The sequence below is a fragment of the Oncorhynchus kisutch genome, linkage group LG1 (genome assembly GCF_002021735.2).
Source record: "Oncorhynchus kisutch isolate 150728-3 linkage group LG1, Okis_V2, whole genome shotgun sequence".
NCBI lineage: Eukaryota > Metazoa > Chordata > Actinopteri > Salmoniformes > Salmonidae > Oncorhynchus > Oncorhynchus kisutch.
Genome location: NC_034174.2, coordinates 53,788,452 through 53,805,948, shown reverse-complemented (window position 1 = coordinate 53,805,948; position 17,497 = coordinate 53,788,452). Strand labels below are relative to the sequence as shown.

The window sequence follows — 17,497 nt, the reverse complement described above, 5'->3', positions numbered from 1 at the left end:
TTCCTCAATAGCCTATGTATTTTCATCCCCAGTACAGTAAATCACTGAGGGTACAATTACTCAGACACACTCCACACACCTAGCTCGTTGAACTATTAGACGTTTTAAAACACTGACGCGGGATTTGACCTCATTTTATGTTGTGAACACTGTACTACTTAGTAACTAACATGCTATTACTAGGTAATAAGCATTCGAAAGCGACCCATTTTGCATTGTTGTCCAGTGTGCTTATTGGACGCAGTTGCAGAGCATCTGTGAAATATGCAGTTCACCACTCCACGCTTTTTTCACTGAGAGACAGACAGCTTGAAAGCTGAGAGGTGACATTTAGGCGGGGGTGTTTGTACGACAGAAATTAAGCACCCTTTAATGTATCTTTTATGACACAGCCAGTCACTACTAATTTTCCTCAACTGTTTCAACTGAGAAGGGTGTAAAGTAGTTAGATCGGTGATGGGTAATGGTATGCCAGACTCCCCCGTTCATGTCCACATTAGACAACGAAGAAGCAATGGAGATGAGGCCAGATACAGTACTTTGTGACAACTGCTGATGTAGAAATGGCTTTATAAGATACATTTGATTTGATTGCTTCAACCTTGGTCAGAACGATAAGTTTCAAAGAAATTATGTTCATATTGCCATTGTGACAACACAATTCTGAGATCATCGCAAAGTGGCAGGAACTGTTTCCTGATACATTTCCTCTGAGATACATAGTCTCTTTCCCATTCAAAGACTAAACTGCATCTACCTCCGAGTTGTGTGTCTTAAGTATGAAATTGGCAGGGATATGCAGTCCATATCTGCTAGCTGATGTAACATCAATGCCATTGCTGAGCATGAATAATGATGTATGTGCGATGCTGGTACATTGATATTACATAGCTGTGCGTCCCAAATGGCACCCTATTCATAGTGCACTATTGGGCCTCGTCAAAAGGAGTGCACGATCTAGGGAATAGGGTGCAATTTGGTATGCAGACATAGGTTTCAGAATGCCTTTCATTCTGGTGGAGCAGTGAATGTGAAACTCGGCTGAATACGAGAAAGATCCACAAACAAACAGGTAAACATGCTTGTTAAAAAAAAATATGTGCACTTAGTATATATCTGCCATTACGCTGTTAAAAAAAAGGAAATAAATTACTCCACTACCTTCCGTCTCATCTCAAGGCAATTTACTCATCCGCTTCTATTTAGAGAGCGGGCAAAACAAATCTTTAGATAATGAATAAAGGGCGCTTTCTTCATTAAAATACTTTTCTCATTACTGTAACATTTTGTTGTTTACCTATTGGGTTAGTCAATAACTTTTTATTGAAATTCCCTTGAGGCTGTCACAAAGTGGAATCTGCTTAAGACTGACAAACCCCACAGCCGATAACTAATGCCTTAGCTGCTTCTGCTTGTGAGAGCTGAGGCCAGCCAAGGCATTAGTAACGACTCTAGCTGCTGCAGACTTACTCCTACTTCAGCTTTTTTTTATAAATATATACACAATATCGTAGCATTTGCATTTATATAGTTCTTCCAGCCGCCTCGCACCCAGGCAGCCCCGAAACAGCTGAGCGTCACGCTGATTATTACCTGGGGAAAATTAAGATAAGAAAGTAATCCCATGAAAGGGAATGGCTGCTCTGCTTTACCAGTGCACAACCAGGTATGCAAACATGGACAACCCCCCTATTTCCAGCAATGCAAAAAAAGTTATCTGCTGTAATGGCTTCTGTTTCTAAGGCGATAAGGACAGTTTCAAATTGATACCAGCCAGACAATGACAGAAAACCTGATATTTGAGGATAGGCAGGGTACTTTTAGCCCCGTACCAACCACCCTGATCTCCCGAGCTTACATTATGTTTCGCTGTAAGGAGATCAAGACTGTTCGTAGCAGTGATAATGATGGTAGCATACAACACAGTACACGCTTAAAGACCTCATTCGAACAGCATCAATAGATCCAGCCATTGAATAATCCAAAGGGAGTTGAAATATGAACTCTAAGCAGGAATTAGGTTCAATTTAAAGAGCTACACTGATCACAAGGATTTAGCAGTGCAATAATAGGACACTAGCTTAAAGTTCAAGCACTTCACAGAATTCCCAGGCTTTAGTTCCGTACCATTGCAGAGAACATTTACTTTAGCTAGCTTTGCTAATAGCTGGCGCAAGTCACTGTGGAGAAACTTTGCGGCCCTGCTAGCGAGAGAAACCAAAAAGGCGCCTGTGGTAATGGCTGGGTGGCTTTTAATGATAATCCACTGTCCTTTTCCTTACACCACCATGACAGGAAACAAACAGAGCGCTGACACATCCTGCTAATTAGCATCATTATCATACGGTCATTATGCGGCTGGACAGTAGCATGACAGGGCTCTGGGAAAGACTACAGCTGTGACCTTTTGTGGACAACACCAGCTGTCAGTAATTACCTATATCTTGGCCTGGGATGGAGGCCGACTCTCTTTCCTTGAGGGGCCATTTCTGCCACAAACCCAGTCACCCCATTCAAGGTGTTTCTCCACAGAGAAATGGCTAACAAGCTAAAAGGCAAGTTTAGCTTCCTTTCCCCACAGGACTCAGGCTCATTAAGCTTTATGTGCTTAGGGCTTTGCTTTGGCTAAAATGTGTGACGAAATGTAAATATGGCCTTTGCATTGTAGTGCCAGAGGCCTGTGGCTACACACACAATTGACTTGGAACAGAGCGACAATTATGCTTCAATGAAACAACTGTGTTCCCCAATAAATCACAATTTTAATGTCATCATGGAAACTATTCATGTCCATATGTGGTTGTAATCACTGTTAAATGTTTGTTCGATTTATCACGTTCTTTCATCAGTCTTTGAAAATAGAGTTGTTAAATGTCTTAATATTCTCTTTCATCTCGAAAGACACAGCTTGTTGTCCTATGAAGGGGAGAACACTTGGTCACGAAGGGGAGGTGTCCTGAAATAACATGTATATTATTTTGAGGAACTGAAATGGCTCCACAGCCTTTCCAGCCTCCCCACTCTCTCTGTCTCGTGGTTCCTCTTCCTCACTGATTCACTATCTGTTTGTATGAGTGGAGGGCTCCCCTGGATGTCCTGAAGCCTTGTGTTATTGTGCTGTTCTGACATGTAATTCTCCTGCAGGAACATCGGTGATGAAGGTCACTGCGTCGGATGCAGATGATCCTACATACGGGAGCAGTGCCAGGGTTGTGTACAGCGTGCTGGACGGAGAGAGGTTCTTCACAGTGGACAGACAGACAGGTAAGGGTAAGGGCAGACTCACAGACGGGTAAGGGTAAGGGCAGACTCACAGACTTGTAGTATTACAAATTACAAATGAAATTACAAATGAAATTGTATTCGTGACACCTTACCGTGAAATGCTTACTACACGACAACGCAGATTTTTTAAAAGTAAGTAAGAAAAATGTGCTCAATAAACTAAAGGAAACATAGTAACACAATAGATAACAATAACAAGGCTAAATATAAGGGGTACCGAATCAATATACAGGGGTTAGTCGAGGTAATTGAGGTAATATATACATTTTGGTAGGGGTACAAAGAGTAGCAGCAGCGTATGTGAAGAGTGTGAAGGAATGTGTGTATGTGTGTGTGTGTTGGAGTGTCAGTGTAGGATGTGTGAGTGTGAGGTTAGAGTCCAGTGAGTGTACATCCAGCCTGAGCAATAGAGAATAAATAATAATTAAATAAGGGGGTCAATGCAAATAGTCCGGGTAGCCATTTGATTACAGGAACTATTCAGCAGTCTTATGGCTTGGGGGTAGAAGCTGTTAAGGAGCCTTTTGGTCCCAGACTTGGCGCTCTGGTACCGCTTGCCGTGCGGTAGCAGAGAGAACAGTCTATGGCTTGGGTGACTGGAGTCTTTGACAATTTTTAGGGCCTTCCTCTGACACCACCTGGTACAGAGGTCCTGGATACTTTATCCAAGGAAATAATAATGAATCAGCAAATAGTGAGTTTATGTATTTCTTGTCTCATACCTCATATTGTGTACTTATACTTCTCAAAATCTAAGAATACGTATTGAAATGAAATAGTTATCATTATATCTCTACAGTCTGTTGAGAAAACTGATTGTATCTCCAAGTCAGCACATTTGGGTGAATTCCCTCTTTGTCTGAGGTACATGGGCATGAACTGTAGTCTCTCAGGCATATCCCAAGGTTAGTGTTGTCTGCAAATGTGCCCACTACTTTCAATGATTCCTTTTTTGGTCTTCCCACTTTGATTCAGTTGTGCCTAGATGATGAATGGTCCTGCCTCAGACTCATAGATCATTTTTATTCACAATCAGTTCAAATACACTATGTATTTGTAAGTAAGTGGCCACCCCTTCAAATTAGTGGATTCGGCTATTTCAGCAAAACCCGTTGCTGATATGTGTATAAAATCAAGCCACCGCCATCCAATCTCCATAGGCAAACATCGACAGTAGAATGGCCTTACTGAAAAGCTCAGTGACTTTCAACGTGGCACCGTCATAGGATGCCACCTTTCCAACAAGTCAGTTAAAATGTATGCCCTGCTAGAGCTGCCCCAGTCAACTGTAAGTGCTGTTATTGTGAAGTGGAAACGTCTAGGAGCGAAGTGGTAGGCCACACAAGCTCACTGAACAGGACAGCCGAGTGCTGAAGCGCAAAGTTTCTAAATATCGTCTTTCCTCGGTTGCAACACTCACTACCGAGTTCCAAACTGCCTCTGGAAGCAACGTCAACACAATAGCTGTTCTTTGGAAGCTTCATGAAATGTCCATGCAGCTGAACACAAGCCTAAGATCACCGTGCACGATGCCAAGAGTCAGCTGGAGTGGTGTAAAGCTTGCAGCCATTGGACTCTGGAGCAGTGGAAATGAGTTCTCTGGAGTGATGAACGCTTCACCATCTGGCAGTCCGAAGGACGAATCTGGTTTTTGCAGATGCCAGGAGAATACTACCTGCCAGAATACATAGTGCCAACTGTTTGGTGGAGGACGAATAATGATCTGGGGCTGTTTTTCATGGTTCGGGCTAGGCCCTTTAGTTCCGGAAGAGGGAAATATTAACACTACAGCATACAATAATATTCTAGATGATTCTGGGCTTCCAACTTTGTGGCAACAGTTTGGGGAAGGCCCTTTCCTGTTTCAGCATGACAATGCCATCGTGCACAAAGAGAGGTCCATACAGAAATGTTTTGTCAAGATTGGTGTTGAAGAACTTGAATGGCCTGGACAGAGCCCTGACCTCAAACCCCATCAAACACCTTTGGGATGAATTGGAACGCCGACTGTGAGCCAGGCCTAATCGCCCAACCTCAGTGCACAACCTTACTAATTGTGACTGCATGGAAGCAAGTTCCCGCAGTAATATTCCAACATCTAGTGGAAAGACTGCCCAGAAGAGTGGAGGCTGTTATACAGTGCCTTGCGAAAGTATTCGGCCCCCTTGAACTTTGCGACCTTTTGCCACATTTCAGGCTTCAAACATAAAGATATAAAACTGTATTTTTTTGTGAAGAATCAACAACAAGTGGGACACAATCATGAAGTGGAACGACATTTATTGGATATTTCAAACTTTTTTAACAAATCAAAAACTGAAAAATTGGGCGTGCAAAATTATTTGAAGTTACTTAAAGTTACTTCTCAGGATGAACGCCGAAGGGTTCTACTTAATTATATTCCATACATTTCTAGAGATATAACAACTTCTTGGAGCTCTGCTCTCACTACCCTGTCATAAAAATACATTTACATGTTGGTAATTTTGCAGACACTCTTATACAGAGCGACTAACAGTCAAACACGCAGGGCTCAGTCATTGACAACTGATGTGCAATATATTTTTAGGAATGAAATTTCAAGCATGTTACAAACATTAGCAGTCAAGAAACATTTGATTGAGTTGAATGAGATCTTACTAAGAAAGAGCTGATGCAAAAAGCTGAATTTATGATGTCTCCCATGCCCTTGGTTCTTGAAAGCAGTATTATGTGCCTCTATATCCCGCAACTGAATTTGACTATGCTGACATACAAACATTGCCTGCAGCTACTTGATGTTGAATGTGAGTGGAATCTCTAAGTTGTGTGTCTAGCAGACAAGCACAATGCAAGGCACTGGGAGAGATGCCATCAACTCGGGCAATGCAACAATAGAATTTGATGCAGATATCCCACCAGGGAATATAATTGCATTAGTCAGCAGCACACAGCTCCCACTATTTGACCAGAAAGTTGACTCTTTACATTATCATCTCGTTCAGTGAGTCTGGGATCGGTATGAAAATATATACAGATGGAAATTGCACTGAAAGGAGGAGAAATTCACAACCTTCTCTGATTTAGAATTTCCTTTTTCTGTTTTGAAATACTCTGAGGATGTTAACAATTCCAATTGAGTTCTGGATTTATACTGCCCGTGGTATATTGCCATGCTATTTTTTGCCAGGTTTTTGGAGAAAAATACCTAGAAAGGTCATGTTTGGGGTAAGGTGGTAAATATACTATCATTCAAAAGTTTGGGGTCACGTAGAAATGTCCTTGTTTTTTAAAGAAAAGCAGTACATCAACAGTGAAGCGGTGACTCCGGGATGCTGGCCTTCTAGGCAGAGTTCCTCTGTCCAGTGTCTGTGTTCTTTTACCCATCTTAATATTTCATTTTCATTGGCCATTCTGAGATATGGCTTTTTCTTTGCAACTCTGCCTAGAAGGCCAGCATCCTGGAGTCACCTCATCACTGTTGACGTTGAGACTGGTGTTTTGCGGGTACTATTTAATGAAGCTGCCAATTGAGGACTTGTGAGGTGTCTGTTTCTCAAACTAGACACTCTAATGTACTTGTCCTCTTGCTCAGTTGTGCACCGGGGCCTCCCACTCCTCTTTTTATTCTGGTTAGAGCCAATTTGCGCTGTTCTGTGAAGGGAGTAGTGAACAGCGTTGTATGAGATCTTCAGTTTATTGGCAATTTCTTGCATGGAATAGCCTTCCTTTTTCAGAACAAGAATAGACTATTGAGTTTCAGAAGAAAGTTCTTTGTTTCTGGCCATTTTGAGCCTGTAATCGAACCAACAAATGCTGATGCTCCAGATACTCAACTATTCTAAAGAAGGCCAGTTTTATTGCTTCTTCAAATCAGCATGACAGTTTTCAGCTGTGCTAACATAATTGCAAAAGAGCTTTCTAATGATCAATTAGCCTTTTAAAATGATAAACTTGGATTAGATAACACAACGTGTCATTGGAACACAGGAGTGATAGCTGCTGATAATGGGCCTCTCTACGCCTATGTAGATATTCCATAAAAAAAATGTCGTTTCTAGCTACAATAGTCCTTTACAACATTAACAATGCCTAAACAGTATTTCTGATCAATTTGAAAAGCAAAAAACATGCTTTTCTTTCAAAAACATTTCAAGGACATTTCTAAAGTGACCCCAAACTTTTGAACGGTAGAGTATATTTATGTTATTGTTAAACCGTCGGAACTTCACAAAATGCTCACTCACATCACATGAAGAGAAGTCATAAGATTGTCTTGGTTTTCTATCTTAAATCCACTCCTCCTCGATTGCCAGTGAAAGACGAGCACTGGATTTTTCGCCGGAACATTCTTCAGTGGTGTGTGCCTTCATTCTGGCCCCTATATATTATTCATTTTAATACAGCTCAGCCATAATGATATAAGCATGGAGGCACAGATGTGACACAATCTACTCTATCAAGACGAGCTGAGAGGGTGAAATGGAATGTGCCGCACTTGTGCCTCTAATAGAGTGCTTAACTGAAGTTGATATTCGCTACTAGAGAAGATTTAGCAGGCTATCACATCTGAGAGCTAAGCGCTAACGTGACCTTTCCCTTTCTGCGTCTCTCTCTCCCTCCATACCCCCTCCCCCCCTCTCTTTCTCTCATATCAGGACTGATTCGGACGGCCGTGGCAGATCTGGACCGGGAGAAGCAGGATCGCTACGAGCTGGTCGTCAAGGCAACCGACATGGCAGGCCAAATGGGCGGTCTCTCCGGCTCCACCACAGTGACCATAGTTATCACAGATGTTAATGACAACCCACCACGCTTTCCGCAGAGTGAGTCACTCTCTTATTAAGAGGCGGGACGAGATATATGCTTGCAGTGCACTTACACCCATCAGTAATAAGTATCAGTCTACATGGAGTGTCCAGAAGCACTTGGAGAAAATAATTTCACTTCCACAGGTCTAACACTTGGCTTAGAAGGGTTAAGCAATTAACTGATGAAAGTGGTTTTGGGAGTTTCCATATGTCTGCATATGATAAGGCACAGAATCAATAGAGCTGATAATTTTTTTTTTATTCCAGTGGTATAGATGTATGCTGTTGACATTCATAATGTATCAGCTGGAGAAAGGTCAAAGGCCATAATGGAACCCTGTTATCAATATACAGGGTCCTGTTTGAATACTTCAGAAATGCATCCGTCCTTCATACCTTTCTTGGAGTACTAACAGATCTGAACTGGTGAAATGAATAGGTTGCTGACCTTGCTTAAGCTTATCCAATCACTTATATATATCTGCTAAGCTTATGGAAACAAGGAAGGAAGGATGTCTGTCTAAAGAATTTAAATAGGGCCTTGGGAAAATAAAAAGGCTGCAACATTTTCCTGTAATTTAGAATTCTGATACTTTTCTTTTTTATTTCTCAGTGTCTTTTATAAATGAAACTCAAGTGAACAAACTTGAACCAAAGCAGTACTATACAAGAGCAAAAAATAGACAAATTCCATTTCACAATGGACATATAAATATGTATTGTACATTTCACATTGGTCCTCAGTAAAAGGATGAGGATGTCTTCAACATGTGTTTCCTGGTGAAACAAAATCCTACCTATGACACTAGTACATGATTCAGAAACGGTAAGAACCTTTTCTAGTGTATACTTGACGTCTTCGTGGAACTAAAAGTGTAGTTATCTTGTAAACCACATGCACAATACCAGCACATGGTCTGTTAATCAAATCTTATGTATCTATAAATCCCTTCTTACATCAGCTGATATCTCAAAGTGCTGTACAGAAACCCAGCCTAAAACCCCAAACAGCAAGCAATGCAGGTGTAGAAGCACGGTGGCTAGGAAAAACTCCCTAGAAAGGCCAGAACCTAAGGAAACCTAGAGAGGAACCAGGCTATGAGGGGTGGCCAGTCCTCTTCTGGCTGTGCCGGGTGGAGATTATAACAGAACATGGCCAAGATGTGCAAATGTTCATAGATGACCAGCAGGGTCAAATAATAATAATAATATCGCCACCAAACTATTTACATTGACCCCCCCCCCCCCCACCACCACCTTTTTATTCTGCTGCTACTCACCGCTTATTATCTATGCATACTCCCAATTCAATATTATACCAACAATTCCACAAATCCAATTTTAATTAAATTCCCTCATGTTTTCAGGCTGATTATGTCACTGTTCAGACAGCCTAACTGAACATATAGAAATATATTTTGAAATTATTTAAAACAAATCCTTCAGTACATTTTCTATACCAATTACACTAATTGGGAAATGTACACATATTGAATTCCAATTCAATTCCAAAGATTTAAGGTTTTATGATTACAATTCATTGTCAAAAATTCAAACAGTCTAATTACAATTCCATAATTTGAAGATTGTTGAAATTCGAATTCAATTCTCCACTTCATGAGTGAAATCAAGATTTGAATTGGAATATCTAATTCAATTGGAATTGATCCCAACCCTGGTGAATAGTAGCAGTGAGTGTTTTTCCTCATTTCCCATTCTTATGAGATGACCAACATTACTTTTATCAGATAACTGTCTTGAGTTTAAGTGTGTTGTACTTGATTTCTTCTCTTCCAGTCATGAGACTCTAGTCTCTTCATCTCACATAAGCTGATTTAGTCCATCTCTTGGCTGTCGCCTATATGATTTTTTTCTGCTCTATAACTTCTTAGCCATTTCAAAATACTGTATGGGGGTAAGAGGATACATAGTTTTATTAGAAAAGCTCAGGCTTATGGCCTCTCGTGTGGCACAGTGATCTAAGGGGCCACTACAGCCTGGGGTTCAATCACAAATTGAACGCGTGGAAATAAAGCGAAGTTAAATTAACAAGAATGTAAGCTTTCAGCCGATATAAGAGACTTATATGTACCGATATTTGTTGTTTCTCTAAAATCTGCGATCGTGACACACGGCACTGCATGATTTAAAACTGCCCTGTTGACAGGACGCCTATCCCTACTTTAACTTGTTCTCAGAAAAATAGCATTCTATTTGGTCAAACACAATCTTCACCATTAGTTCATTAAGAACAGGCAGCAAATTGGGAGGCAGTTAGAGCCAGCAAAGGGTGCTTTACTCTTTTTAGGCAGTGCAGTTACTTTAGCTTCCTTCACGCCTGTGGACACACACATTCCTTTAGGCTTTAGTTAAAGATATAGGGCATTGAATCGTGAGTACCAATGGGATTATGGGTCAAACACTGGGGGTGGATGGATGCATGAGTCACTAGGTTGTTGTCTCTACAGAATAAAGATCCTGGGTGAATTCTCTTTTTGCTGATTATGGAAGTGCTCATACATAGAGTAAATTGTGGGCTTGTGTATTGAAGGCATCTGTCTTTCTTCCTCCACCTACCAACCGTCTTCATCATCAACTTCTCTTCTTCCTTCCTTCCTATTCTCCCTCCCAAATATTATCTTCCTCCTCATCTTCCTCCTTCTCCTCATGCTTCCCCTAATCTTCACCTCCTCCACCTTCTCTCCTCTTCTTACACAAATGTCTCCCTCCACCTTCTCCACCTCCCCACTCCTCTTCTTCAGAGATGTACCAGTTTTCAATGTCTGAGGGGGCAGCCGTGGGGACGCCGGTGGGGAGGGTGATCGCCACGGACGCGGACATGGGGGAGAACACAGACATGAGCTACCTGATCAAAGATGAGGAGGGCGGGGAACTCTTCAAAGTCACCACCGACAGTGACACGCAAGAGGCCATCATCACCATCAAAAAGGTGGGAGTAAAATTAAGCTTTTCCACCTAATGGTTATAGTTAGGATTTGATTTGATTCGCATTTGATAAGGCTTGATCCTAAATCTATGTCTACGGGTAACTTTTACACAAGGTTAGAGTAGGATACAGTTGCCCCTAAACAGTGATCTAAGATCTGTGCCTACATGAAGCAAAAGCTTACAGTACAAAACATTCTACTTTCTGTAACAAAGAATGTGCCAGTAATGTGATATTTTGTAAAGCATATAGAAGTTCAGTCTATCGTCACAGCAATTACAAGTGTTAATTTCAGAATGATCCTTCTAATTCCTGATTGTCTTGATTATATATAATCTTAATTAAGTTGAACCAATCTGTTAATTGACTGTGTGGGAAGGAAATCATTACATTCTTTCACATCAGAACGTTTTCATATATTGTCATTAATCTTAACTGATTGCTTGGAAGGTAAAGATTTCATATACCAGAGACTTTTGACAACCATTCACCTGGCAAACCACAGTGCCTTGCAAAAGTATTCACCCCCCTTGGCGTTTTTCCTATTTTGCTGCTTTACAACCTGTAATTTAAATAGATTTTTATTTGGATTTCATGTAATGGACATACACAAAATATTCCAAATTGGTGAAGTGAAATTAAAACAATGACTTGTTTCAAAAACAGAAAAGTGGTGCGTTTGTATTCACCCCCTTTGCAATGAAGCCCCTAAATAAGCTCTGGTGCAACCAATTACCTTCAGAAGTCACATCATTAGTTAAATAAAGTCAACATGTATGAAATCTAAGTATCACATGATCTGTCACATGATCTCAGTATATATACACCTGTTCTGAAAGGCCCCAGAGTCTGCAACACCACTAAGCAAGGGGCACCACCAAGCAAGCATCACCATGAAGACTAAGGAGCTCTCCAAACAGGCCAGGGACAAAGTTGTGGAGAAGTACAGATCCGGGTTGGGTTATAAAAAAACATATGAAACTTTGAACATCCCACAGAGCACAATTAAATCCATTATTAAAAATGGAAATAATATGACAACCTGCCAAGAGAGGTCCGCCCACCAAAACACATGGACCAGGCAAGGAGGGCATTAATCAGATAGGCAACGAAGAGACCAAAGATAACCCTGAAGGAGCTGCAAAAGCTCCACAGTGGAGATTGGAGTATCTGTCCATAGGACAACTTTAAGCTGTACACTCCACAGAGCTGGGCTTTACGGAAGAGTGGCCAGAAAAAAGTAAGCAAAAATGTTTGGTGTTTGCCAAAAGGCATGTGGGAGACTCCCCAAACATATGGAAGAAGGTGCTCTGGTCAGATGAGACTAAAATTGAGCTTTTGGCCATCAAGGAAAACGCTATGTCTGGCGCAAATCCAACATCTCTCATCGCCCCGAGAACAACATCCCCACAGTGAAGCATGGTGGTGGCAGCATCATGCTGTGGAGATGTTTTTCATCGGCCGGGACTGGGAAACTGGTTGGAATTGAAGAAATGCTGGATGGTGCTAAATACAGGGAAATTATTGAGGGAAACCTGTTTCAGTCTTCCAGAGATTTGAGACTGGGACCTTTCACGTTCACCTTCCAGCAGGACAATGACACTAAGAATACTGCTAAAACAACACTTAAGTGGTTTAAGGGGAAACATGTAAATGTCTTGGAATGGCCTAGTCAAAGCCCAGACCTCAATCCAATTGAGAATCTGTGCTATGACTTAAAGATTGCTGTACACCAGCGGAACCCATCCAACCTGAAGGAGCTGGAGCAGTTTTTCATTGAAGAATGAGCAAAAATCCCAGTGGCTAGATGTGCCAAGCGTATATTGACATACTCCAAGAGACTTGCAGCTATAATTGCTGCAAAAGGTGGCTCTACAAAGTATTGACCTTCGGGGGTGAATATTTATGAACCCTCACATTTTCAGTTTTTTTGTCTTATTTCTTGTTTGTTTCACAATTAAAAATATTTTGCATCTTCAAAGTGGTAGGCATGTTGTGTAAATCAAATGATACAAACCTCCCAAAAATCAATTTTAATTCCAGGTTGTAAAGGCAACAAAATAGGAAAAATGCCAAGGGGGTGAATACTTTCGCAAGCATGATGGAATAAAATATAATTAACTTTACTGTCCCTGAGGGGATCATGGTCTTAGACACACAGTGCTGCTGTACACAAAATAATCAATGTGCATTACAACCTCAACATAATACATGCATTGCACGTTACCCATGTCATAGACATTGTACATGTCTCGCACACATCAGACCTCTTCCCTTTTCCACATTTTGTTACTTTATAGCCTTATTCTGAAATGGATTAAATTAAACAAATTCCTCATCAATCTAAACAAAATACCCCAAAATAACAAAGCCGAAAACAGGTTTTTAGAAATATTTACATAAGTATTCAGACCATTTGCTGTGAGTTTCAAAATCGAGCTCGGGTGCATCCAGGTTTCCATTGATCATACTTGACATGTTTCTACAACTTTATAAGAGTCCACCTGTGGTATATTTAATTGATTGGACATGATTTGGAAAGGCACACACCTGTCTACATAAGGTCCCACAGTTGACAGTGCAAGTCATAGTAAAAACAAAAGTCATGAGGTCGAAGGAATTGTGAGCTCACAGACAGGACTGTGTCGAGGCATAGCTCTTGGGAAGGGTACCAAAACATTTCTGCAGCATTGACGGTCCCCACGAACCCAGTGGCCTCCATCATTCTTAAAGGGAAGATGCTTGGAACTACCTAGACTCTTCCTAGAGCTGACCGTTCGGCCAAACTGAGAAATTGGGGGAGGAAGGGCCTTGGTCAGGGATGTTACCAAGTGACCAGACAGTTCCTCTGTGGAGATGAGAGAACCTTTCAGAAGGACCTCTCCACCAATCAGGCCATTGTGGTAGAGTGTCCAGAGGGAAGCCACTCCTCAGTAAAAGGCACATGACCATGAGAGACAAAATTCTCTGGTCTGAGGAAACCAGATTAAACTCTTTGGCCTGAATGCCAAGTGTCACGTCTGGAGGAAACCTGGCACCATCCCTACAGTGAAGCATGGTGATGGCAGCATCATGCTGTTGGGATTGTTTTTCAGTGGCAGGGACTGGGAGACTAGTCAGGATCTAAGGAAAGATGAATAGACAAAAGTACAGAGAGATCCTTGATGAAAACCTGCTCCAGAGCGCTCAGGACCTCAGACTGGGGTGAAAGTTCACCTTCCAACAGGACAACGACCCTAAGCACACAGCAAAGACAAAGCAGGAGTGGCTTCGGGACAAGTCTCTGAATGTCCTTGAGTGGCCCAGCTAGTGTCCTGACATGAACCCGATCGAACATCTCTGGAGAGACCTGAAAGTAGCTGTGCAGCGATGCTCCCCATCCAACCTGACAGAGCTTGAGAGGATCTGCAGATAAGAATGGGAGAAACTCTCCAAATACAGGTGTTTCAAGCTTATAGCGTCATACCCAAGAAGACTCAATGCTGTAATCGCTGCCAAAGGAGCTTCAACAAAGTACTGAGTAACGGGTCTGAATGCGAAATATTAATACATTTGCAAACATTTCTAAAAACCTGTTTTTGTTTCGTCACTATTATTGTTTCGTCATTAAAAATACAATTCCATCCATTTTTGAATAAGGCTGTAATGTAACAAAACGTGGAAAAAGTCAAGGGCTCTGTATACTTTCCAAATGCACTGTATTCACTGAGTGTACCAAACATAAAGAACACCTGTTCTTTCCATGACATAAACTGACCAGGTGAATCCAGGTGAAAGCTGTGATGCCTTATTGATGTTACTTGTTAAATCCACTTCAATCAGTGTGGATGAGACAGGTTAAAGAAGATTGTGCATGTGTGCCATTCGGAGGGTAAATGGGCAAGACAAAATATTTATTAAGTGCGTTTGAACGGGGTATGGTAGTAGGTGCCAAGCGCACCTGTTTGTGTCAAGAACTTCAATGCTGCTGGGTTTTTCACGCTCAACCGTTTCCTGTGTGTATCAAGAAGGTTCCACCACCCAATAGTGTTGAAAGCATTGTAGTCAACATGGACCAGCATCCCTGTGGAACGCTTTCGACACCTTGGAGAGACCATGCCCCGACAAATTTAGTTTGTTCTTGGTGGTGGTAGTGGGTGGGGGGGTATATTTGGAAGGTGTTCTTAATGTTTTGTACACCCAGTGTGCAATATACTGTAAACTGCCCTTACACATTATGTCAGTGGCATACTACCACAGCTCAGATGTACTTATTGCTGTTTAGGTATGAAGGAGTGCTTATACCTGTTCAGCTTACACGTAGGCACACTTTGTGACATGTCACTGCTTTAGCTCCTCTCTGTTTGTGCTCTGTTAAGGCATTGGACTTTGAGAGCAAGCGCACACACAACGTGGTGGTGGAGGCTGTCAACAAGCACGTAGACCCCCGCTTTTCGGAGCTGGGTTCTTTTCGGGACCAGACCATCGTGCGGGTCAGTGTAAACGACATTGATGAGCCGCCTGTCTTCCACCCTGCTGAGGGAACCATCTTGGAGGTCCAGGAGGATGCTAGGCTAGGGGCGCTGGTGGGCACTGTGACTGCCAAGGACCCGGACATGGAGAACGCGCCTGTCAGGTATGGATCATGGATCCCACTGTGACAGCGTTTCCCAGTGTCCAAGTAGGCTACTGTGGCTATTTGATCATAATGTACAGTGAAACCTGTCAGGGTGGCCTACCATCAAAAATTATTGAGAAAATGCATTTTCACTTGAAAATAGCTTTTCTATGATACATCCTACAGTAGCAGCCATGTGTGGTGTTCAATGTTTTTAGTCACCTACATACTAACATGTTTTTTATTATGTTGTATGATGCAAGAAAAGGGTCCTACATGGAACCCTAATGGGTTCTACCTAGAAACAAAAGGGTTCTGACCTGGAACCAAAAAGGGTTCTTCAAATGGTTCTCCTATGGGAACAGCCGAAGAACCATTTTAGGTTCTAGATGTTTTATTTGATTTAACTAGGCAAGTCCGTTAAGAACAAATTCTTATTTTATAACGATGGCCTATCCCGGCCAAATCCTCCCCTAACCCGGACGACGCTGGGCCAATTGTGTGCCTCCAAATCACGACCCGTTGTGATACAGTCCGGGATCGAACCAGGGTCTGTAGTGACACCTCTAGCACTGAGATGCAGTACCTTAGACAACTGCACCACTCGGGAGCACTTTTTTTTCTAAGAGTGTATAATAAGATATGCTATTAGTATAATGTATGGTTCACGAGTAAAGAAGTAGAACTTTCAACAAATAGAAACTTGTTTATACTGTAGCTACAAATGACCCTTTATTTGTGCAATTTCATGTAAAATTAAAGACCCCAAATAAGGACTACGTGACTGCATTTATACACAAGTAATTATAAGATATTCACTAGCACTGCTGATGCAAATGTCATCTTATATCAACAAACACACGTTGCAATGAGCCCCGATAGAAACAACCATCCCAGTTTGTCATGGAGCGTACATGGACTTTGGGACTGACATTTCAATCAAAACAATGGTAATAAACGCACTATAGGAAGACACCACTTCATAACAACAATATATATCATGAATACATTGATTCATCCATTTTATTACCGAAGGCTACCGCATTGACTGATAACCGTGCTAGAGGGTTCATCAATATCTCACACGGCTTTGAGTTCGATCAGATCCCTATTTATGAGCAAAATTCTATTATTTTGTGCCAGAGCCTCTTAGGTCTTTGGTGGAAGAATAAAAGAGGCTAGTCAAGTGCGATGAACAGAGCTTCACGTACACCGACTCACACAGGCTGTTCAAATTACCTGTATTAAAAATGCATGAGGCTGAACTGAAAGTGCTCCAGGTGTAACAAAGTACAACACAATGGCAGTGCCGCCGCCTGAGTGTTGGCGCGGTGCCGTGCCCATCTGTACCACTTTAATCATCTCTATTGGATGGAACTAACCCAGGTGCCCGGTGCCCAGGGGACATCACTCGCCCACACCCCTGCCACCCTGCACCAACTGGGCATTGGTGGCCATTGCCTGGTACTAGCTGTACCAAGGGGTTAAGAGGCCCAGAGGAATGAATACAGCATCTGGACACAAAAGCTGACCAAGCTTTTCTTTGTTTGGCTCATTATCGACTGGGGAAGATGTAATGGCGTCTTGAAACTGATGTGTATGGGTAGTTGTGTTGCCATCAAAGGGTATATAACAAAGTATTGAGATGAACTTTTGTTATTGACCAAATACTTATTTTCCACCATAATTTGCAAATAAATTCATAAAACATCCTACAATGTGATTTTCTGGATTTTTTTCATTTGTCTGTCATAGTTGAAGTGTACCTATGATGAAAATTACAGGCCTCTCTCATCTTTTTAAGTGGGAGAACTTGCACAATCGGTGGCTGACTAAATACGTTTTTGCCCCACTGTAATTGTAATGTAATTTACATGT

At 41.8% G+C, this 17,497-nt stretch overlaps 1 protein-coding gene across 2 annotated transcripts in view; it reads left to right on the top strand.

The window, feature by feature from the left end:
• LOC109891299 (cadherin-22) overlaps positions 1-17,497 on the top strand; it is a 121,940-nt gene that overhangs the window by 34,973 nt on the left and 69,470 nt on the right. For both annotated transcript variants that reach the window (XM_020483733.2, XM_031827054.1), the window contains 4 exons: positions 3,145-3,264; positions 7,923-8,090; positions 10,838-11,025; positions 15,381-15,637. In XM_020483733.2, the coding sequence (XP_020339322.1) occupies positions 3,145-3,264; positions 7,923-8,090; positions 10,838-11,025; positions 15,381-15,637 (733 nt within the window). The remainder of the gene's footprint in view (positions 1-3,144; positions 3,265-7,922; positions 8,091-10,837; positions 11,026-15,380; positions 15,638-17,497) is intronic.